Raw genomic sequence first — 26,441 nt, forward strand, 5'->3', positions numbered from 1 at the left:
CTGGCTCGTAAAAGGGTGACACAATATGTTCATGTACATGTACCATTCTCTTCAGGATCAGCAGTGGAAAAAAAAACAATTCCAATATTGCCAACTTGAAGGCCTTGAATGCAGGCCCATGTAACATGGATGTATTTTTAAACATCAGAATTGTATAAGTTTAAAGAGCCCAAACTAGAAATTATTGGTAACTTTTGTGAATGAGTAGTGAAACAACAGTTGAATGCATCCATGCAGCCCAGTATGTTTTCCACAAACTGTTTGTATACATTGTAGCTCATAATTGACATCCATGTCACATGAAGGCTAGAACAGGATTCACTAGGCCTGCCCTCATCAGACCGAAGTTGAAAAATAACCCGCTATTTTCAGACTCGGGATATTTCCCTGAAGCTTGAAACTGCATCTTCACCAGACCGATACGCTCATCACAAACTAGCCCAAATTCGCCGGCTATTTCCTAAATAGCGAGCAAGACTAAGATTTCTCCGGATATTTTCTCAACCAAATAACCCGATAATTGCTACTGCGGGCTGATGAAAACGCAAATTAGCTGTCTAATTTGAGATCAGGCCAGGTAAATCAGTGGGTTATTTTGCAACTACTGCACGGTCTGATGAGGACAGGCCTATATTGTGTAACAATTTACCAATTTATGTTATTTGATTGTCTGTACAGGATGAATGTTAAACTTGTTTTTGTCTGCTTGGAGTTAGAGGAATTTTATATGTAACCATGTACTGTATCAAACTCAAAGTTCATGAATATGGGTTAATATCCTGGCTGTAAGCTGAATTTTTAAAGGGGAATTCCACCCTAATATATAATTGAGTTGGTTTTATTAGAAGCAGAAAAATGAGAGAAACAAATTGGTGAAAGTTTCAGCAAAATCTGATTGATTAGAAATAGAATACTTATGAATATTTGAAGTTATCATCAGTGAAACACATATTGGCAACACTGTGATGTATCATGCAAGCTCCTCTCAAATTTGCTCTGTACAGAAAATTTCTTAAATTTTTGTTTTCTTTGTTATTGATGACAGAATATATTTGTTTCATTAAAGGTACTATGTCCCTTTTGCAGCCAACCTCAAATGCTGTAGAACTTTGCAGGAATTATGAATATGTTATGTATGTCCTATCTGTGAAATTTGAACGTTAGCAGTGTCCTCATATTCAAATTATGCAAGGAAACCCGTTTACTTGCTAGACTTCACTGTCAGACACTTGAGTGACTGACTGGCTTTTTTTCTTCTTTGGTAATAACATACATGAAAAGAGTTGTAAAGGGTACATGAGCATTTGTCTACATCAATAACCCACTTCTTGTGATGGCCAAGATTAAACTGATTGCATCTTTGCGCAGCATAAAACGTATGACCATTCGGTACAATTGTCTGAAAATCAAGACTATTACTTTTGGGCTCTATAGCCCTAAAGTCGATTTGACAACTAATAGTCATTATTTCCCACTTGAAGACATTTTCAAGCCCCACCTTTTTTAGGGAAGTTCTAAATTAGTATTATCTTTCAAATGCAGTTGGAATTTAACTTTTTCATTTTTTTGGCCTGCAAATGGGACATAGTACCTTTAAGGGGTTGTATAAAAACATATTTGCAATAATTATATTTGCAGGGTAAATTTATGATTTAAAATTTTCTTAAATGAATTTTTTTTTTTAAAGGTTTTTTAGTACAGGGCAAATGGGAGGGGTGCTCGCAAGATACTTCACAGGGTTGCCAATTGGGGCTTGATTGATTGCACCTTTAAAAATTAATTTCTTTCTTATTTTTAATTGGTTTATAAGTCTAACTTTCACTGACCTGTTTCTCTCATTCTTCTGTTTCTATTACAAACAACCTAATTATCAGGGTGGACTTCCTCATTAATTATTGATTTGATTACATTGTATGTTGTTGCTACTTTAACCTCATTTTTTCTTCTATTTCACTATTGCTTCCACAGATATGCTGGATTCTGTACACAAAGGACGCCCAGTGTAGAACATATGGTGGAAAGCTTATGGAAGGTCCTTGGGAGGTAATTACACTCTTATTATTATCGAGTTTGACGCTTTATTAATGAAATATTGTTTGGGGATATAATTGGTACCATGAAGAACATGATTACCCCGAAAAACAGAGAGAGTGAGATAAGAGGGGGTGGGGCGGGGGGGGGGGGGGGGGGGGGGGGAGAAACATACAATATAATGTAGCCTTTTCAATTGAAATGGGTTACAGTATATTAAGGGAAAGTGAAAACAGCCGAGGTATATTGTTGGTGGATTTACTATTCAAAGATGAAGGCGTGAGTTGCATAACTTGAAAAGGTGTTGTGGTCCAGTGGATAAGTCCCCAGACTGCAAATCACAAGATCTAGGGTTCAAAGCACTAGTGTCCTTTGGCAAGATATTAATCACATTAACCACACTCCTTACAGGTGAGGTAAATGGGTACCTGGGTATTCCTCAAAGATGCTTGAGCGCTGTAATGGCAGCTGTGCTAAAGCTGGGGTACTAATAATGGAGCGCCAGGAGTGGCAATGTGCTATACAATCTACTATTATTATCATTATTATTATTAAGATGTACATGTATAATTATTTGTTGTAGCGGAATTTCATTTGATGTAATTTGATTTGTAATTTATATGTACCGGTAATGAAATTATATATAATTTGTGTGTAATAATATAGGCCTTATATGTAATTTGTATGTGATAATGTAAATTGTATGAATGTAAAAATGTAAAGCGCATAGAGAATTATCTTCAATGATTATTTTGCGCTATATAAATCACAATTATTATTATTATTATATGATCATATTGAATTTCATTGTAATGTTGTATTGGAGAAGAACTTAAGCAGGCACACATATTTTTCACTTGAAATTAGAGAGCAAAGAGACAGACAAGGGTGACATTGTCAACCACTTTGTTCATTTTCTTCCTACTAGTACTACACAATGTTAGAAAGTAGAAACACTTGTCTCATTTTCCTTTTCTCCTTGAAACCCTCCAAAATCGATCTGTCTGAGAATGGTCTGTCTGGATTCATGTACTTGAGCGGTAACCTTCACTCTTAAATCAAATTGTCCTCCTTCTCCTTCTTCACCTCCTTCACACACACACAGGGTACCCTATCGAGAGTGCAGGCAGGAGCTGGTACAGGGGTACTGCGCTTATCATTACAACCTGACTGGAGGGTGCGTTCCCCCTGCCTTTGTGGAACAACCAGTGGTAAGTCCTGTTTCCATTGCTAAGTACATGTGTACAATCTGTTTAATAATGAGTACACTGGGCAGGGTATTTTTTTTGGGGGGGGGGGAGGGGGGAGGGGGGAGGGGGGGGGGGGGGGGGAGGGTGCTGATGGAGGGGAGGGGGTCGACTGTGCCCCCTTTATTAGAGGGTGCATTCCTGATGCCTTTGCTGATAAGACCTATTTCATGCTTAAAGGTAAAGATCAGTTTTGGAAATGCCCCCTCTCAAAAAAAGAAATGGAAGCTCTTATTACCACTCATGTGAAAGAATGTTTTGACTAATATGTGATCATACAAATTTTGCCGAGAAACCGCCTACTAATTGATATATTTGCCAACTTTTCTGATCGATTCCACAGCGTTACTTTCACAATGCAATCGCATGACCATAACTGGTCTTTATCTTTAATACAAACAGTTGTTGAGTTCTTTGGTGCAAGGGGGGGGGGGGGGATGGGAGCTACAACCAGCCAGTTATCTCCATTTTTATAGCTACATGTATGTGGCATACCTTTTTCACATAAAAGAAAAATTGTGCTATTTCAAATTATTGATACCTGATTTCTTTGCTTGTCATAAACTTGTTTGGATCCTAGTTGCATGCATCATTGTATCTGTCATGTCATACAATAGCCTTTGTCAAAAATATCTGACCTTTTTTGTGCCAAAGTTTTGCCATTAAATACAAATCCCCTAACTGCCAACAAATATTCAAGGTAATCTCTTGGATCAGAAAGGAATATTCAAATAAATAACAAAAATATTTTTTCCATTGATAGATTGTTAGCTTTTGGCTTTAGAAGTGTAGATTTGAAAGCATCTACATCTAGGTGCAGTGAGAGCAGCATTATTGAGAAATATTTTGTGTGCATGTACCATGTAGCTCAAATAATTCAGTTTGTAGAGCGTAACAGTAAACATATCCTTCAAATGATTGATGAATTATCAGGACTCTTGATCAGTCTTTGCTCAGTACTGAAACGAACATGCAGATCCTAAGCTCATTATGTATCGCTTAATTAAAGAAAAAAAATTCTTCAATGTTATTTCAAAAGGCAACTTATGAGTTTAAATCCTCTGCTTTATTGTGCAATATTATGTGGGATATACAGTGCAATACATGTGTCTTGTATGAGAACAAATTTCACAATAATGAATACTCTTAGTAATCACTCCTGTACCAAGAAGAAAAACTGGCAAGTGGCAACTGTTCAAATGTGAGATACAAAATCTAAAATCTTTGGTGGGATTTTCCAGAGTTCCAGAGAGGGTCATATTAGGTTTTGCACCACTTTAGATGAAAGATGGAATTGCTCACACATTACTTACAATGTAATTGGCATGTGGCTTTGAAAAGACAGGAATAATCTGTGTCATCATCATCATCAGGCGATATTGCATGCTCTACATGTATATGTTATTCATTCATGAAAACTGCTAGCATATCATTTGGTGTGAGTGAGAAGGACAAGAACTTGTCTGGGCCCTGTTTTATTAAAGCCTATTATCAATAACAAATGCTAAAATTCTATCACAAAATTGCTCTCAGCCAATCAAATGCCACGATTTCAGTAGCTTGTAACAGGTATCGTAACTTGTTATAAAATATGATAACAAGTTTTATGAAACAGGGCCACAATGTTGCCACGAATCAGCAAGATACCCATAAAGTACAAGACAACAGCTAGTATTAAGCAAAGAATAGGTTAAAAAACGTTTTATAACACTGAACTAGAAATAGGATTTGACTGTACTTTTTTAATATCAATCCATAACACCGTGTACAGGTACTTCAAATTCATGGCCCTGAGTAGTTGACAGGTTTTTAATTTTATATCCAGTATGATTAACAGCCCCTTAATTGAGAACAATTACAGTGACATTATTTTGACATCAAGAGACAAACATTGCACCGATGATGCATACATTATTTATGTTGCCTCTATAGAGCCCAGAGCTGTATAGCAATTTAGTGAACAGTTCATACATCATTCTTTTCATTTATTCATGGTACATAGTGTGAGAATGGCTCTTGATTGATTACTATTCTTCAATTACTTCAATAGATCATTTTCGTAATGTATTTAAATTAAACTTGCACAAAGCTTTGTAAAAGTGCCTCTTTACAACTTGTGTCATTCACCTGTTATGAATAATTGTATTTCAATACTCAGAATGCAAATTGCATAGATAGTTGTTTCTAGGTAAGGCATACCATAATATTTGTCCTACCTAGCAACAATTAATGTACATGCAATTCGCATTCTGACTATTGAAATATAGTTACATGTACATGTACATACCCGTATATTTGTTAGATTAAAGTATTAAAGATTTGTGTATTAAATTTGGTTACATTACAAAAATGGCGTTTTTATCAAACCACAATTATATGGTAAGACCCTTTTCACAGCTATTGATAAAACGACATGAATTATGTGAAATAAATGGTAAATGACTGCTATTTCTTGTCACTTTGTAATAAATTTCACATTATGCTGGTAGCATATGAAGCCACACCCTCATTACGTGAAAGGGTTTTGGTTGAGTTGCTGGTACATGTACAAAGGGGATTTCCAGGCTTTTGTGTGTAGTATTTGCATTTAATAGTTATTTGTAGTAAATTAAAGGTAAAGACCAGTATTGGAAACGCCCCAATTTCAAAAAATGAAATGGAAGCTCTCATTACCAATCATGTGAAAGAATATGTTTTGACTAATACATGATGATAAAAAATTTGCCGGGAAACCGCCTACTAATTCATATATTTGGTAAATTTGTTTCTCTCATGGTCTGTGAGAGATATAGGGTAGTCCCATATACATCTTTCTGTGTACAGTGCTTGTAACTTTACGAAGAATGGGCCAAATTTCTTATCATTTTGATGATTCCAGAACCTTGCAGATGCTAGATGCTAGATGATCAACCTTTTCTGATCGATTCCACAACGTTTCTTTCACAATGCAATCGCATGACCATAACTGGTCTTTACCTTTAAATGAAAACGACACTAATTTAATGAAGTTGGAGCCAACATGGAAATGGGAAGGGGAACTACTTGAGAAAACAAATATATGAATATGCATTTTATCAAGAGGCCCATTTACATTTTTGTAATAATGCTTTGTGACATCTTGTTTTATTGATGAAAGCTGTGGGAAAGACTTGCCTAAAGTTGTCTAACCGCCGTTTTATGCTACTCTGTCATTGCCTTGATCAGAGCGTCGCTTTCTTCATCTCCCCTTTTGCATAATGTTCTCTGAGAGCTAGAAATAAATCATTAACTTGATACATTTTCATGAGTTTAATAATGCAAGGCTCCACACTTTATTCAGACTTCTGATGCACATGGGTCCCTAAATTTAACGCTAGTCCTCCAAAATGTTGAATATTTACATTGATACATATGTAGGAGCCCATACACTCAGACCCTGCCACTTACAATCCAGCCCCCTTGTGAAAAAAAGGGGAAGTCTACCCCGATAGTAAGTTGGTTTTAATAATAGCAGAAAAATGAAAGAGCAAATTAGTGAAAGTTTGAGCAATATCCAATTAAAATAGGAAAGTTATGTATTGTTGAAGTTATTATCAGGGAAACACAAATTGGCAATATTGTGACGTATCTTACGGGCTCCTCTCCGATTTGCTCTGTACAGAAAATTTCTTAAACTTTCATTTTCTTAGTTATTGACATAGGAATAGACTTGTTTCATACAGGGGTTGTATAAAAACATATTTGCCATAGGAATATTTAAGGTGTGTGTTTGATTGAAATTTTCTTCAGGAATATATAGATTTTTGTTTCAGTACAGGGAAAATGGGAGTTGCCAATTTGTGTTTGATTGATTGCACCTTCAGAAATGAATAACTTTCTTATTTTTAATCGGTTTTTGCTCAAACTTCCACTGATCTGTGTCTTTCATTTTTCTGCCTTTATTAAAACCAAAGTCAGGATGGACTTCCCCTTTGATACCCCTCAGTAGACGACTTCATCTCGTCAGTTATTGGCCCGTGGCATCTTGCTCTTCTCATCATGTTGTTCTTACCTTCCATAGTTGTTATGTTAGCTTTTAACTGCCTTTGCCAGGAACTTTCTCTAAAATCCTTCTTAGCTCTTGACAAAGGTCGTCATTAAAGAGGCGAAACATTCTTCGATTTATCACGGCCATGGTCGTTACCGTCATGATGGATCTTCTCTTTCAAAATAAACATAATTATTGGAAGAGCCTCGTTCATACGCACAGTGAACATGGTGCCCAATGCCCTACAAAGAATGATAACTATAGTGGTGATGATGATGATAATAATAATAATAATAAAAACTTTACTGATAAAGCGCTTACCACCGAAGTCTCTAAGCGCTAATAATGATAATGATAATGATAGTTACAATAAAAGTAATGATGATGATGATAATGATAAGGATAATAATATTTAAGATAATTATGATTAAAATAATAATAATAGTAATGATCAGGACAATGATAATAATGATAAAGATAATAATAATAATACTAATGATAAGAATAGTGATAATAATGATAATGATAATAATTATAACAATAATAATGATAATAATAATGAACATTAATTTATTATACTTATAGTGCCTATTCTTACGATAGAAATATTTCTGATTTGTTTATTCAACATGATTTGTTAATTCAACCAGTCCACATTACATTCTCAAGTCAATACGATACACACACACACACACACACAAGCATCAAATTTCTCGGGGTATGAATAATTTAGTTAACTGTAGTAACTTTTGTATGTGTTTTAGGACACAGGGCCCCGTCTCGTAAAACTTGTTATCAACATTAAAAAACTGGCTATTTCTTGCCGGAGTATATTGTTTTTTATCAACATTATATTTTATTTTATCATTGAAGTGATAAAAGAAGTACAATATTTGCAAATTTGGAGAACAATATGTGATCAATTTAGCCCTAAAAATAAATCCTTGCCTGAAAGGGTTGAAAGGGGTTGACCACGGCATGTGTGAACCAGGCCTGATAATTGTATACATGCCACCATTGAAGAAGGATTGGCTGACGTACCGGTAGGCTCAAGTAGCCCGAAATTTCTGGAACTCTGGACGTGTAAATGTCAATAAGCAGAAGATTTATGGGGAGGACCGCTAAGCTCTGTGAAGATGTTTATATATTTTGCTCAATTAATCAACTGAACATATGGGTTTTTGGTGTGATGGTGTATAAACCGTGTTATGATTGAAGAGAGAGGGAGAGACAAAGAGAGAGAAATGGGGGGGGGGGGGGGGAGACAAGAGTTATTAACTGATAGATTACAAATGCAATATATAGGAGCAAAAATAAATGAGATGGGGAGGGAGATGAATGGAGGGGAGGATGAGGGATAGAGATGAGAAGGAAAGAGAAGATAAATAGATTGATCAACAGAGAGATAGATGGAGAGAGAGGGGGGTGGAAGGGGACTAGGGGAGAGAATGATAAGATGGAAATGGCAGGAAAAAAAAGAATGCATGTTGATGAAAAAAAAGGAAGAATATTTGATTGTTCATTGCCATTTTGTTGAAGGAATATTACAGATATTTAAAATGACATGACAGACAAATATTTTATACTTGCTCATCTTAGATTGATTTGTAAGATAGAGCACTCACATGCATTTAAATACAAGTATGACTGCCAATTTGAATTGTTGTCAATATTCAAAATACATAATTGTTGATATTCAGAAAAAGGGGAAATAAATATATTTGATGATTGGCAACTGAACTGATGTTCTCTTTGTATTTTTTTCTTCTTCATAGGATGGAACAATAGCAAGGCCAGGAGAAATCCATTTTAGCTTCAAGGCAATGCCCAAACCAGGCCCCAGGCTGGATCTCTCGGAGCACGAGAAAGGTAGGTAGACCAGAGACTGAAACATTGAAGGGAATTATTTTTATTATTTTATTTGGCAATTCAAGTCACACATATGCACAAATATAACAAACATGAATTGAGATAAAATCAATTGAAAGCATACATGTATATAAATATTGCAATAGCAGGTGCATCCAGTCGATCTGCCCGGGTATGGAAAAGTTAAAGATAAACTTGAGTACTGGTAAAAAAAGAAAATGAATTCTCACAGAATCTACAAAACTTACACTGAATGTTCAAGATTACAAATAAATGTCATGTGCCAAACAATTTTGGAAGAAAATGTATACTGGCTGAGTACTGAGCATAGAAAGATAAGGAAATCAGGGTAGTACTAGCCCCGACACCATGTGTGTTGTCCCATATACATCTTTCTGTGTAAGTGATTGTTACTTTACCAAGACTTTGCCAAATTTATGATGATTTTGATGACTCCAGAACCTTGCATTACACACCATTATTTACATGCTACATGATCAACTGTTTCTGATCCTTTCCACACCTTTTCTTTCACAATGCAATCGCATCACCAGAACTCAAGTTTATCTTTAACCAAATAACTGTGATCCGCAGACCTATATTCCTCCCACACACCCGACCAGATGCACCTGATATTGATTGAAATAAAGCTTTATTAGTTCACCTTAATGATTCTTGCAGGTAAAGTGGGGGGGGGGGGGGTATTATTTTTGAGGAGAGTGCAAGGTGCCCATGAGGGATCATAAGAAGGATGTGCAAATCGTAGGACTTGGCCTTGAACTCCACAGCTGCAGACACGCACTTGCAAAAAGATGTATGGCGGGTTGTGACCGTAGCATCAGCTAAATATACAGTGTAGTTGTACTAGGTGCTGTAATGCTAAGAAAAGTTAGTGATTGGTTGCTATTGTGCAGTTGATGAAAGCTTTATGCACTCAGCTAATTGATTGTACAACCAATTGCTATATCTATACAAGATTTTGGAGCCCTGGGGAGGTGATAGTTTCATGGTAGAATCAAAAGATATGCTGAAAGGTACAGAAGAATTACTGTACAGTATGAGTTTTTATCATTAGAATTATAATAAATTACCTCAATCTTGCTCACAGTCACATATAGTGGAACAAAAACCCACTTTGATATGAATATATAGGACTACACAGACATTTGGCATGAAATTTTGTCCCAATATTTAAACAATTCCTATTCATATTTGGAATATAAGAACAGTCCAAGTGCAATCCTTTTGAAATCCTGTTAAAAAATTGCTGCCTTGATATCCTTCCACATGGAAACAAACAAAATGAGGAAGCTCGCTGCTCGTTATTTTAACCTCTGCCAAAACGTGACCTCTGTAAGCCTGTATTTTGTCCTCGTTTGAAGGTAATACATAGGTTTCGCAAGGTTGAGGACATAAATAGGGCATTCATAACTGACATGTTTTGCAACTAATAGCACAATCCATAATTTCAACTCTAAAAATATGTTTTAGGGGACTTTTTTTTCTTCTTCCAAATTGTTACTCAAAAGATGTGGCCCTGCATGGAAAGCAAATTTTGTTTATTAGTAGGCTGACAAAGGCTTCATATATTCATGTAGCTTAAGAGTCAAAATTACACACAGTCCTGTGTGTTTAAGTTTTGCTTCCATGGGGGGGGGGGGGGGGGGGGGGATTTTCATGATGTGAAATTTAAAGAAGTCAAAAATGAATAAATGTGTTCATATTTAGATTGATAATGATTTTTATTCAGACTGACCGAGCTAGAAAGTCTATTACATTTTTTGTAAATTTTTAATTAAAAAAGACATAAAACTTTGGATGCCAATGCTCATAAATGTATTGACCCTATTGCCCAACAAATAATTATTAGAGCAGTGTGCATTTCATAGACTGTGAGACATTCATTTAAGTAAAATTACCTCTTTTTTGTAATTTTCATTACAGTGTTAGGTGATCCTCACGTGAGCCTGATACCAGCTCGGCTTGGCTTCCTCATCCTGGCCCACACAAGCCCTAAAACACTGGTAAGTCAGCAAGAAGGGTGAATTGCCGTTTGGTCTACAACCAGAATGTCTACTACCCAATTGGTCTATCCCCATATGATCTACACCCAGCCTGTCTACTATCCACTTGGTCTAATGTTCATTTCGTCTACTTTTCATTTGGTCTAATGACCATTTAGGCTAATATTCATTTGATTTAATTTCTGTATGGTCTAATCTTCAATTGGTCTAATACCAATTTGGTCTATTGTTCATTTAATCTAATAACCAGTTTGTCTAATGCCCATTTGGTCTACCAATCATAAGGTCTCTTCATCATCTGATGATTGTTACTATTTATGATTAAATGGTTATTAGACAATATGGATGAAAAAAATGAGCATTAGACAAACTGGGAATTAGACTAAATGAGCGATAAACAAAAATGGGAAGCGGACTAATTGGATATTAGACCAAATGACTATCAGCCTCAATGATCATTAGACCAAATGTTCAGTAGAAGAAATGATTATGAGACCATGTGGTTAGTAGACAGGTTGGGTGTAGACCATATGGGAATAGACCAATTGGGTAGTAGACAAACTAGTTTTAGACCAAACAACAATAAACCGGCAGCAGGTGCTCCGACAAATGCTTCGGCAAATGCTCCGGCAGCAAAAGACCACTTCCTAGTTAGCACATGGTACAAATGAACCCAAATATCCACAGATCTTTTACACATGACATGGAGTAGTCCCACTTCGTGCATTTTAGAATAATCACTGCCAAAGTCATGGATGTACTTCATGAGTATCTTTTGTTTGCCCTCTTGAGAAGAATACTTCCATGTGTGTTCCATGGAATGTACTGCTGGTACATAAATGAGTAATAATTACCGGTGCATAACTTTTATGACCACAAATTCAGTACCGGTATTCGCAAGTTTGTACAAATGACCTGTATCTACCCATGCGCAGATTGTATCTAGGAATGGGTTAGTGCTCTCGGTTTTATTTTGTCAAAAATATAGGATTAGGGTTAGAATTAGGCTTGCAAATGGGTTTTTGGTTATCTATAGGTGTAGGGTTAGGGTTAGGTAAAGTGTTAGGTCCACATTGTGCATGAATGAATCCGATGACCGAGGTAATAATATCTGTAAAGTATTAAGTATTAGTATTAGTATTAAGCACTATATAAATCCAGATTACTATTATTAGAGGGAATTTGATCTGATGAACTGAAACGTTTATTTCCAGTCACTATATACTGGAACTAAAAAGTGACCCTTAAAGAGATCATACCTTTAAAAGGAAAATATTCTTCATGATACATTCACCCATTCTGCATGTTTTGGCACCTAAAGGGCAATACAACAAGTTTTTATTTTAAGCATTATGGATACATGTATATACATGTACACCTGTATATTAAGTCCATATTCAGTGGATTAAGATTTAACAGCGTTGAGACAATTTGTGGATTGATTGTAGTGTATGCAGTCAATTATGCAATTATGATTAAATTAATTACCATTTGTGCCTATCGAGATGCATGATAGGACAGAATGTATTGCTTGGCAAAGAAGGCACGTAAAGAATTAATTATGAAAAGTGTTTTGTTGTAGTTGTTGGCATCAGTACAATAGGATTTGTGTCTTCACATATCACTCAATGGACTAGTTGGCCTTCAGTAATTAACGGTAGTCTTAAAGGTACAATGTCCCTTTTGCAGCCAACCTCAAATGCTGTAGAACTTTGCAGGAATTATGTATATGTCATGTATGTCCTATCTGTGAAATTAAAACGTTAGCAGTGTCCTCATATTCAAATTATGCAAGGAAACCCGTTTACTTGCTAGACTTCACTGTCAGACACTATTGAGTGAGTGACTGACTTTTTTCTTCTTTGGTAATAACATACATGAAAAGAGTTGTAAAGGGTACATGAGTATTTGTCTACATCAATAACCCACTTCTTGTGATGGCCAAGATTAAACTGATTGAATCTTTGCGCAGCATAAAACGTATGACCATTCGGTACATTTGTCTGATAATCGAGACTATTACTTTTGGGCTCTATAGCCCTAAAGTCGATTTGACAACTAATAGTCGTTATTTTCCCACTTGAAGACATTTTCAAGCCCCACCCTTTTTAGGGAAGTTCTAAATTAGTATTATCTTTCAAATGCAGTTGGAATTTAACTTTTTCATTTTTTTGGCCTGCAAATGGGACATAGTCCCTTTAATGGGCAAGAGACAACTCAGGTACATTGATAACATGAGTTGAGAGCTTATAATTAAAAACATTATCAATAACAAAATTTGCTTGTTGTTTTGGCAAACTCTAATAGCAAAACCAAATTAAATTTTTTACCTATTCCATGATCAACGGTGATATGGTTAAATAACCAAGAGGTTCAAGTTTTGTACCACTTCTGCAAAATCCCTGCTTTTAATGCGCTTCCATATGAAAATATATACATGAACGAGATCACATATTAAACTCCTGTGATGTATGATTTACATTGGCTACCTGTGAGAGATTGCGTATAAATGTGTATACACAATGACGCTCCCATGTATTTGCAAAATTGTTTTTAAAGTCATCGACCAACTCGCAATCTCTGTTCATCTTCAAAACGTTCATCTTCAAAACGTTCATTCACGCCCTTTTTTAGTTACATTTACCAAAACATTTTGGCGCCATGCTTTTCAGTATATGCCATACCAGAACTACATGTATGAAACAATCTCACATAGTCTCTTAAATGTTGTCCCACACTACATAAGTTTAAATCCGACTTAAAATCGATCATGCCAAATGTCTTAAATCGTATTAAGTAATCGTGTAAACTTTGTAATTGATTTGGTAGTGGGTTGGCTCCCTGACACAGCACTAATGTCCTTTGGCAAGGCATTAATATAAATTTGTCACTCCATTACCAGGAGAGAAATGGAGACCTGGTAGGATGACGAACGTATTTGTATTTAATAGTAACTGCCATAAACCCTCACAGTGATCATATGGTAAGAATACATGTACATTCCAGGGAGTGGAGATGGTGCACATTGTGCATGAATGAATCCGATGACCGAGGTAATAATATCTGTAAAGTATTAAGTATTACTATTAGTATTAAGCACTATATAAATCCAGATTACTATTATTAGAGTGAATTTGATCTGATGAACTGAAACATTTATTTTCAGTCACTATATACTGGAACTAAAAAGTGATCCTGAAAGAGATCATACCTTTAATAAGAAACTATTATTCATGATACATTCACCCATTTTGCATCTATGGACCATTTTTTACCAAAAGGGTCCCCATTAAAACTATATTTATCACTTGAAAAATGTGACTACTTAAATCCATTAATTCAGTAACGGTGAATTAAACACTCTGGTAAATATTGTTCGTGAAGGATCAATCACTCAGAATTTATAAATGAAGCTGGTCTATTAAGCGCTTCTAATTGCTCATTAGAGAGTGATTACAAGTGTGTTGGTTCGCTTCACCCTAGCTGCAGAATTATTTAATTACTCGACAGTAATAGTTTGAAGTGCATATAGTGTCAACATATGGGAGTGTACTGTAGTGTACACAGTTCTTTCCTATTAATTAGTAAATTGCTGAATTGACTGAATTGAATGGGGGAAAAAGTGGAGTGAAATTATTAAAGGAGCTTTTTTTATTTATATCTTGTGGGATTGAGGGCCTGTCAAATTGTGCTGTTACTTTTGTGGGAGAGATAACATCTTTCAATCATTTTTTTGTTGTTTACTTACATCAATCAATCAATCTACATCCAGTAAACTATCAATTAATCATTCAATGTATCAATGCACTTTTTTATTTTGTTTATGGGGACCTGACATGTGCTCTAGTGAAAGTATACCGGTTTACTAACGTATTCAAATTTATGGATTCCATTTACTACAATACTTGAAATGCATTCTGCATATACACTGCATATATACACCCGTTGTCATGTCAGAGTTGAGAATTCTCGCATATATATATATATATATATATATATATATATATATATATATATATATATATATATATATATACTTGTTGCTATGTCAGTAGAGCTTCAGACAAGATTCCGGGTTGTCAAGAAAAATCTTTGTTTACAAAGAATGCATAAAATTTGAATATGTTAGTAAGCCGGTCTATTACTATTTTTTTCGTCAATGACATAAGATTAAATTATGATTATGATTGGGTTTCAGGTTAGGTGAGGTTTATTGGTATATGTAGGTTACTTTGTGTTTGTTTTAGGGTTGAGGTTAGGAAATCAGTTAATAAATAGTGAAGGGAATCTTATGATAAATTGATGGCTTTAGCCTGGTCCATATTCTGTTAGACAGAAGGAAATCTTAGACCACAGACTAACTTCCTTTGTTAAACCAATTTTTGACAAAATGTTAATCCCAGCACCGGGTTTAAATTTGAGTAGAATAACTGCCATTGAGAAGGATATTGACATGGGAATTATTGCACAGTACATTAGTATGTGCAATAGATCTATTTGAACTCATGACAGTTAAATGAACTTTGTGTCACCTCTCACCATTTGACCAAATTTACCAGACAGTTGCTTTTGAAAGGGTCCATTCAACTGAAAATGCAAATACATTTGCCACCACAATGGTGTTCGTAATGACGGATGTTTAAAGAAAGAATTTCATTTGCATTTCATCACGCGCGGTGGGTCTTTTGTCTGGCATAAAGGTTGGGTACAAATATAATTTTCAGGTGCCTTTTGTGGTCTGGAAATCAGTGAAATTCTGGATTTTGGGGCTAATTAGCCAGTTCATAGTTGCAGTCTGAGCATGAGCAGATAAAGGTCATTGCAGATCAAATTGTGAAATACATGGAGACAAAACACTGGATACGTGCTCATGAAAGTTATGTAATCATTATTCAATTATGCACAAGTAGTGCACTCCATGATATACAGGTGGAAGTATTCTTTGAAAAGGTGGAAGTCTTCTTTGAAAAGGGGAAACAAAGGCTATTTATGTAGCACCTCCATCACTGTGTATAGGAATGATTATTTCAAAATTTAGAAGTGAGACCTCTTCATGTTTTAAAGATCTGTGGATATTCGCGGTCATTTGGGACATGTGCTAAATGTGAACTGGTCTATTGTAACCTCGCTCACACCACTGAGGCTGACACCAGACCGACACCAGACCGACACCAGGTTGATGATAAACAAAACAAAAAAAATAAATTGTGTGACCCTGAATAGCCAAGAATCAGTTGATTTAGAGTAGGTGTGGCGAAGGTACGAGAGGTCACAAAACGTACAAAAGCATAGATAAACCTGACATATCACTCTTTTGTTAGGGTCTAAGAGCTCTTCATAGATCACCGATATGATAACAATAACAAGTAGGATGAGAACAGTCTGCAGGGGGATGTTTCATAAAGCTGTTCGTAAAGTTACGCATGACTTTACGAACGACTTGTATATGAAGTGCCAGATAGGATGCCCAAAGTTTTTTCTGATATTTCCAATAACTTCAATAAATTATGGCAAAAGACATACTTTGCATTAAAAATGTTGTTTATAATAAGAATGTTATCTGCATCTGCACAGTTCAACTTTAGTCAATGCAGTTAATAATGATTGAGCATCCCATTTGGCTGTTCATATACAAGTCCGATCATAACTTTACGAACAGCTTTATGAAACAATGAAACACCCCCGGAACATGTATGTAGGAACTTAGTGTATGGTGCTCACAGATCTATCCTCATGAGCCTTTCCAGTACCAACATATTGTGATCCAATTCTATTTCTATAGACGAGTTTTATCATTATCAATATCATATGATTGATGTGTGACCATGAAAAATAAGTGAATTGATACATGTCACCACCTTTCATTCCGCATTTTCCAGACAAGTTGCAGCGCTGGTTTGATTGTTTGTACATGTAATTATTTAATTGGTTTCGTGCCTGAATCTAGTCTCTCTTTTTTCCATTGGGGGCATCGTTTGTTTATTGGCCTTCTGATTCTGTTTAGGTTAGATGTTAGAGGATTACTATATTTTTATTTTCTTTGTCATCTTACTGCTTTTCATAGACTTTGTAGCATGTCACTTCCAGCAAATCTGTAATGGTGGTCTTCTCTCTATAAAGGCCACCTCTATTGTCTCTCACCAGCAAATTAAAGGTACTATGTCCCATTTGCAGGCCAAAAAAATGAAAAAGTTAAATTCCAACTGCATTCGAAAGATTATACTAATTTAGAACTTCCCTAAAGAAGTTGGGGCTTGAAAATGTCTTCAAGTGGGAAAATAACGACTATTAGTTGTCAAATCGACTTTAGGGCTATAGAGCCCAAAAGTAATAGTCTTGATTTTCAGACAATTGTACCGAATGGTCATACGTTTTATGCTGCGCAAAGATTCAATCAGTTTAATCTTGGCAATCACAAGAAGTGGGTAATTGATGTAGACAAATGCTCATGTACCCTTTACAACTCTTTTCATGTATGTTATTACCAAAGAAGAAAAAAAAGCCAGTCGGTCACTCAATAGTGTCTGACAGTGAAGTCTAGCAAGTAAACAGGTTTCCTCGCATAATTTTAATATGAGGACACTGCTAACGTTTAAATTTCACAGATAGGACATACATGACATATTCATAATTCCTGCAAAGTTCTACAGAATTTGAGGTTGGCTGCAAAAGGGACATAGTACCTTTAAGTGTTTTGTTGAACCTGTCTACACTGGCCACTATTTATATTATGCAGCCAAACCTGATGTAGCAACCACCTGTGTAGAAAGACAACCTGTCTATAAAGACCAAAATTTTCATTTCCCTTGAAAATCGGTTCTCAATGAAACCTGTACTAAAGGAACTTGGGGGGTGTTTCATAAAGCTGTTTGTAAAGTTACACATGACTTTACGACTTGAATATGAAGTAACAGATAGGATGCCCAAAGTTTTTCCTGATGATTTAACGAAATGTGACTATATATTTCCAATAACCTCAATTAAATTATTGAAAAAATATACTTTGCATTAAAATTGTTTGTTATAATAAGAATGTTAATCTACAACTGCACAGTTCAACTTTAGTTGATGCAGTTAGAAATGATTGAGCATCCCATTTGGCTTTTCATATATAAGTCATTCGTAAAGTCATGCGTAACTTTACGAACAGCTTTATGAAACACCCCCCAGAACATAAAGACCACCTACCTCATAAGGACCACATTTCTTGTCTCCCTTGAGCTATCTTAATGTACAGGTTTCACTGTACTGTAGATGGATTTGTCTGTAGTACGTGTCAAAGTGAAGCACATCCTCTTTATGCCTTGCCAAACAAGACAACTTGTTTGAGAAATAGTTTCCCCCTTTTTGAGAACCTCCAGTTGCTGGGTATCATTTTCCAAGGAAGAGAAAGGAAAAGTTGACACCCCATCAGAGTGTGTAGGCCGATGATCGAGATGAAGACGTCAAAAGTGGAAATTGGGAGTGGCGTTTTGCAGGAAGATAAAAGGGGCTTCTGTAAAGGTCAGGGTTTGTAATAGGCTCCTCTATCACTGCAAAGAGGGTGATACATATAGACCAAGATCTAAACTTCCCAAAGGGCTTGTAACAAAGTCCTGTATTACTAGGATCCTATTGTAAGGGTGGAGACAGACTGCAGAGATCTTCCCCAAAAGGCCCATGATAAAGTCCTGTGCAAGCTCATTTAATCGTTGGCTACCCGCAGGAAGACCACATTTGCAGTTGATAATACATAGCTGTTAGATGGCCTTCTCGCGAGCAGCCAACAAAGTTAGGATGAAGACTACTTGTAAGACCATCCTAAAGACTCGGACTGTTGTCCACTTAGTTCTCAAGCACAAACTTCAGTTTGACACCCAAATAAATAGTGTCTTGAAAAAAGCCTTCACTGGCCAAACAAGGACCAGGGCCGCATTACACAAAACTTTTTATCAGTGATAGATGACAGTTTTTGTTATATGTTAGTGAAATCCTTACTTCTGATTGGTTATCAGAAGATTTGTCACTGACTTTTGTCATTTGTCATTAAAAATAGGCTTTGTGAAACGGGTCGCAGCTTAATTATACGTCCAGGCCTTAGCGTATTTAAGTTTTTAGTTTTGCTTTATGAGGGACATATGTTTATGCCTTCAACATTTTAAAGTCCATTTGTGAAACAAGTATGTAGGACAGCTGATCAGAGCTCACTGTTCTCAATGATTTGAAATTCCACTAATATATTTAAATAGTAAAAACATTGGACACAGCTAGATATCTCTAGTGAAATGGATAGGAATTATCATACATCCATACTTGCTATAAAAGTTTCATTTACCAGCACTTCGAGCTGAGAATTGGCCTACATCTCGCTTCAGTTTGGTGGCAAGAATACTCTTGATTGCACTGGTATGATAGAAACTGGCAGGTCCTAGACAAATCCTTTGAATAAATCATCACCCACTCTATAAAGAAAAATAGGATTCTCCCCATGCTCTTCAGTTATTTATATTTCATCAAAGAGGCCATGTTTGTGTTTCTTATCGATGAGTAGCTGCAATGATCACCCAGAATTGCCATGTCGGTTCTTAGGTTTGTCTTTGAATTTTTCAAGGGTCTGTAATATATAAATAGTAGTTCTACATGTCTGTAAACTAATGTTTACATACCGGTATACAAATTAAAATGATAATATAGCTTAGAGACTTCAGTGGTTTTATAAGCACCGCTTTTATTATTATTTTTATTATTTAAAATTCTGCTCTTACTCGCTGAAACTGTATGGAATTTATAGTAAAAACATACTAGTAGTACAAATTCATGTTCTGAATATTAATTAGTCTCAAATTAATGAGTCAACCACTGCATACTTTATCTGTTCTGAAACTTTGAACACAATTAGCAATGACTTTAATTATAATAGTCATTTGCACACCAGCTTTACACTATTATAGTCCTGTCGAATGTAACTTTAGTATTCCTTTTCCATTTATTTAATTTGAAATGACAAGGATAATGTATAACCACTTAAGTAGACACCTATATGACCGATGAACAGGCATAGTCCTATAGCAACGCTACTGTAGCTTCAATAATGAATAGCACCCATGAAATTCAAGGTCAATTATCGTTTTCTGGTAAACCTATATAAGCTTCACACTGTTTGTAGCTCCAATAGAGAGCCAAATGTGTATGCAGTGTATAGTTGAGATTATATACTTCAAACATAATTCACCATGTCAAGATCAACTCAACACCGAGCTTGCCAAATGGTTATATTAAAGGCAAGGCAAGGCCTAAATGATATGTTTTATTTAGATATTTCATGCCCTGCTGATTTATGCCTATAAACTATTAATATTTGAACTACACTTGCCTAGTATGTAGGCTTGCTTTTCATGTGAATGATGAACCGCCCTTCCTCGCCCCTAGCTGGGGAATAGGAAGCGCAACCCGCATGCGGATACATCACATGAACGACGCGTCCCACGCTATATTTTATTAACGGGTCATTCTATTGGCCTTAACCCATATTAGATTAGGCTAGAATCATTTGCCAATCGTCATTTCCAGAGAATTTTCATTATTGGATGAAATATTGGATTAAAATTATATGTTGTATATATAGCACACCATGCAAAAAATTGCCCTTTACAAAAATAACCATCATTTGATGAGCACATGAGGTAATTAAGTGCCCCTATAGGAAGCATCGATGTATGCAGATATTTCACACGAACGAGCGACGCTTTCCACCCTCTTTGATGGATCATTCCGTAGGATTTAAACCATATTAGATTCAGGAAGCTTCCACGCTAATACAGGCTCTGCATGAGTCTGATCTAATATTCTGATCAAGAGGAGTTGCTATAACCCAGATCTGTGGATTAAAGGTACTTGTCGTGGTATTTAGGAATTTTGGGGGGCTTCAATCTAAAATCAGTACACAGTGTCGTCGTTGTCGTGGGAAGGCAGGCAAATATGGAACTTAATATACATGTAGGGTATCAAATTTTAATCTCTCCATTGATCAGAATTTGTAGAAAATTGTAGCAGTTTTGGGCAACAAGTGTTGCTGAATAGTATAGAAGGCAACAAAAATGTTTTGATAGAATTTATGTGTTTTATCAAGCACTTTATAATAATAATAATATCTAAAATTTATATAAAGCTGGTATACACATACAGTTTCTAAGCGCTTTACAAACAAATGAAAATTACGTTTAATCTAAATATGTAATAAGCATCAACAAGAAACATGAAATGAAGAAAGAGATTGCAACCTTTACTGAATATTTCAAAATTGCAAATCATACTTTACAGTAATGGCAGATTCACGATGTAAGAATAATATACCTTGTGGTCCTGTTTATGTTTTGGATTTAGCCAAACTAAACCTGGAATGGTTGTATTAAATCAAATGAACACAGTGTCAAATATGCTTGGAGTAAAACAAACAAAAGTATACAAAACAGAAAGCTAAGTTAGGGAATTCAGAACATGATTATGCATACACAGTCATGGATCTAAAGTATTTTAACACCTTATTTGCTTATTATATTAATCCACTTATGAAGTAAAAAAAAAAAAAAAAACTTAAAAAAGGTTTGAATGCATTGCTATTTATCAAATTATGACAAAATTTTGGGGTAGCGTTTCACAAAACAGTCATAAGAACAAGTTCACTGACAACCCATTCAAATGCGTGTATTAAATTGTGGGTGTTTGAATGGGATGTCGACAAACTTGTTCTTATGACGGTGTTGTGAAACGATACCCAGAAGACCTGTTGAATCTTGGGGGAGAGAGAGAGAGAGAGAGAGACAGAAGGGGCAGTTACACTGTCATCCAAACACGCCAAAAAATGCCAAACCGGAGCCTGGCCGCGATGTTACCAAGGGCAACTACGCTTTACCGGCAGACATGCCAAGCCCCAAACATTCCAAAACGAAGTGTGATCTTTTGGCGTGTTTTGGCGTGTTTTGGCGTGTTTGGCAAGTATAACCGCTCGCAGTTGTAACATCGCGATGTTAGGCACGTGACTTCCGGCACTTCCGGATTGTTACCCGCGCTCTTTTAAACCACGTTCTTCCCGTGTGATATTTATAGCATTTCCATCGTCGCGCGTGTTATCCGTTCATTCAGCTCCGTTTGTTCCAATTCCGTTAACTCATCCTTTATTCAATCTTCGTTATTCCCGTCTGGCCATATCTGTCTAGTAGTAGTATTTGAGTGTTTTGTTAGATTAATTAATATGGAAGTGAACAATTCCCATTGGACTGATGAAGTTCTTGATTTCGATGTGGAGGCAGGGAGAGCTCCTCCACCAGACTTCCAAGCGTCCCTGCAAACGTGGGGAAAAGGGCTTCAGAGAAATGAGTGAAAGCATGAAATTAACAATTAACAACGATGATTTTCTTAACCTTCCCATATCGTTTTTACTACTAGATTTCGATTGAATTTGGGAAAACTGAATCAGCAGCCGTAGTCCGTACTTCGTAACTTATCCACTCTTGCCTCAAATACTACACGCGAGATAAACAAAACATATCGCATGCATGCGCATGGGATGTATCGCTATTTAGCTAGCTATAGCGCTAGCTGGAAATTGCGCGCGCTAAAAATCTTATAGCAGGCCGGGGTCAAAGGTCGGGAAGACTGCACATGCGCATTACCAACCGAAACACGCCAAAACATCGCTGAACAGCTCCGTCGGTGATGTTTCAGCACAAGTGTAACCGGGTGCACGAAACATCGCGACTTTTCAAAATGAGGTATTTGACAGTATAAATGCGCCTAGAGAGGATAGGGGGGGGGGGTGCTCAACTGAACCGGATTTGAAGGTCGTGACATTGATTAACCCCAGCATTCCATCTCTCAAAATCATTCTGAAATTTCTGACTCTGAAATGTTATGAAACTCACATCAAAGTTCCAAGCAAGGAGCTTGTTTCCCTTCAGTTTGGAGCCAGAAGGGCACTATTAAGTTATAGCCTCACACAGAAATAGTACCCTTGTTGAGGTATACATGCACTGTGTGCTTTCAAACATTCTCAAACGAAAAATGTGAAATAGGATGTCGTTGAATAAACTTGAGTGATTGATTGCAAGAAAAAATATGTTAAAAGACGTATTTATAAAAGGATATCGTTCAATCACGTAAGATGAGAAATTTGCCTTTTATTTACATTTTCCCCTTTTGGCATTTGCTCGTAACCAAAAATCTGGCATAAATTTTGATCTATCATCTAGAGATGTAACTAAATGGACAATGTATTTTTTATCTAACTGGTAGTGAACTTCAGCTCAGTGATATTTGGCTCAGAGCTGTATTTGTCTTTACAGTCATGTACATGTATGAGAAGTAGATTGTGTGGTTGTACTTGGTTTCATGTCATTAGCTATGTTTACACAGGAACCTCATAGTTTAAAATTTTCAGTAACAAACCTCAAAGTTATTTACCACGATTCACAATGATGAGGGTTCACACAGCTAGGCCCAGAACAATGACTATTCAAGGTTTTAAACGTCAGCCCCTTTAAACTACAAGCTGGCATAACCTCATATGTTACGTTCGTTCGTTCGCACATTACTTCAGGTGGAGACCCCTCCAGCTTGTAGTTATTGTGCTAACCTTACATTGCTCATGGTTCATAACATTGAGTGAACTTTAATAATGAGTGTGTCCTCATGGTCCCTACCCTATAAACTGAATGATATCTTCAACGTTTAAAACCATGACTAAACTTACAGTTAAAGGTAAAGACCAGTTTTGGAAACGCCCCCCTCTTAAAAAATGAAATGGAAGTTTTTATTACCAATCATGTGAAAGAATATGTTTTGACTTATTCGTGATCATACAAAAATTTTGCCGAGAAAACGCATACTAATTGATATATTTGGTAATTTATTATATCTATTTGGACCTGATAGATATAACGCACCTGTCACGCCCGTGTGCGTGACTACGCACACATCTTTTTGTGTACAGTGCTTGTAACTTTACCAAGACTGGGCCAAATTTCTTATCATTTTGATAATTCCAGAACCTTGCAGTACACACCAATACTTTTATGCTAGATGATCAACCTTTTCTGATCTATTCCACAACGTTTCTTTCACAACGCAATCGCATGACCATAGCTGGTCTTTATCTTTAACAGACTTTCACATGAACCTCACCATTTAAAAATTTGCGCTAATCTGAGATAGATGACAATGAATGCTCAATTAATCTTTCCGGAAAAACACAAGTTATGAGATATGTACAACAGTATAATTGCCAGTGTGCCAGTGAACCAGTGTGTGTGGTTGTAATTAAATAATGCTCTTTCCATGGCTCATTGACATCATAATTAAACGGGATTGCATTCACTGGGCATGACCATAAACTTTAATCGTGATAATAGCCCTGAAATTAGCTTTTTTTTGAAAGGCAAAAGGTGATCTGGAGTCATGGTTATAATTGTGGCTCATGCAGATGCCAGATACCGGTTATATGACATTGAACATATGTATTGTGAAACCTGTTTTTTTAGCAACCACCTGTATAGATTTGAACTAAAAAGTATTCTCTTTATGAAGGAATGTAAATATACCCTTGGCCCTACCTTGAAATCTTCTTTAGAATGAGCTCCATGCTTTAATAAAGGGAATTTTCAAATATTTTGTTTGCAACATGTATATGTACCACTCAAAATCAATGCGATATATATGTTAGTATATGAATACCGGGTATACATTTTTGTCGTCTTAAAATGAAATTTGCAGACAAATGTACACTAAAAGCTATTGAAGATGTTATGAAAAGTGAAGAGAATGTTTCTTTTGAACTCACAAAATATGATGTTTTGCTTTCAGATGTTTCTTTCCATTATTAAGCTAAAGTTTTGGGCATGTAGGGTATATCAGTTGAAAAAGTGACACTATTTTCCTTAATAAGCTGCTTAAAACATTGGCACAAAATGTAGTGATTGCATGACATAGACACCGATGCAAATGTTCTGGCCATTTACTCCTAAAATTTACAGTAATGACACTTGTATACTAAAGAAAATGAGGCTTGTTCTAGGTCTTGATCTAAAGGGGAATTATTACAGATTTAAAAGAAAGAAAAGAAAAAGCAGAGTGTCTCAGGCAGACCGGATGCAGAACACGGTCAGGACTGTGAGAAGTCCTGCCATGAATATACATGTATATGCATGATTCAGCCACTTTTAATTTTAATTTAATTGTAGAATTTTGATAGTAGCTGTATATAACTGTAAATTGATTAAAAAACCAAGGATGCAAAAGAAATTTAAGAGTATGAAGAGGGAAGAGGCATGATGTATTTGCAGACATGTACAAATGCAGTTCATATCGATATCACATTGGAAAGAAGCTGAAAACTAGGAGAGAGAAAAAAAATATCAGAAAACAACCTCACAGACTGTCTGAAGCTTTGACTACACAGCTCTATCAAGATAAGTAGAGGGAAATCGATATATTGTACTAGGGTCAGATGCAGACAATTGTGAAGCTCTCTTTCTCACCAGCACCGTTTTCACATACCGGTACTTATTTCATCAAGATAATCATCTCCTCCTTTTACAATATGAGGTTTCCTGGGCGATTGCGGCCAGACAATATCTTGCACTTGTCTTGCGAAAGATCCCGCAGAAGTTTTGCCATGCTTAATTGTTTCGGTAGACATGAACACTATTAGTGTTGATCGATCGTGTGCAAGTATATGCCAGTTGCCTCAGCTCTTTTGTTTTTAATGATGCGCTAGCAGACAGCATGTGATGCAACTGCCAAGTGGTTTGAGATTATCTTTGTGCGGTCATATTTGCCAGGGACCCATAACATAGTTGTACACTTTAGAACTTTAGGAAACGTACTTGTCTACAAATGTTCCTTGAAAGTTTGATGTTGCAAATGTGAGAAAAAACTCTAAATAAAGGTCCATCCAGTCACAAGACTCTAAACTGCTTCAAACATTTATCTTGTGACAAAATTAGGTGACATTAGCTATAAGCACAGTGCACTTTACACAACTGGGGGTATCTTTCACATGATGGTAATTTTCAAGTTCATGTACTTGTAAGGTTTTTATGTTCATTGCTGTGTAATTTATCTCCTCTCCCAAGCATTGCATCTTGCCAGTCATTCATTTACACCCAAGTTTTGCCATGAATCTGAGTGCATGCAGAGACTCTCAAGAATATATTTTAAGGGCAAATTACGACAACCAATTGAACAACCTATTGAATAACCCGTAGAGATCATGCCCTAATTACGTAATAC

General features: G+C 36.1%; 1 protein-coding gene across 1 annotated transcript in view; it reads left to right on the forward strand.

Annotated features, from left to right (window-relative positions):
* The window catches only part of LOC100888338, a 47,486-nt gene that overhangs the window by 10,383 nt on the left and 10,662 nt on the right, over positions 1-26,441 (forward strand). Inside the window, exons 2-5 of the mRNA XM_030985782.1 lie at positions 1,969-2,043; positions 3,137-3,242; positions 9,060-9,153; positions 11,098-11,177. Of these exons, the coding sequence (XP_030841642.1) occupies positions 1,969-2,043; positions 3,137-3,242; positions 9,060-9,153; positions 11,098-11,177 (355 nt within the window). The remainder of the gene's footprint in view (positions 1-1,968; positions 2,044-3,136; positions 3,243-9,059; positions 9,154-11,097; positions 11,178-26,441) is intronic.

This window comes from Strongylocentrotus purpuratus, unplaced genomic scaffold (assembly GCF_000002235.5).
Source record: "Strongylocentrotus purpuratus isolate Spur 01 unplaced genomic scaffold, Spur_5.0 spur5_scaffold_15, whole genome shotgun sequence".
NCBI classification, from domain to species: Eukaryota; Metazoa; Echinodermata; class Echinoidea; order Camarodonta; family Strongylocentrotidae; genus Strongylocentrotus; species Strongylocentrotus purpuratus.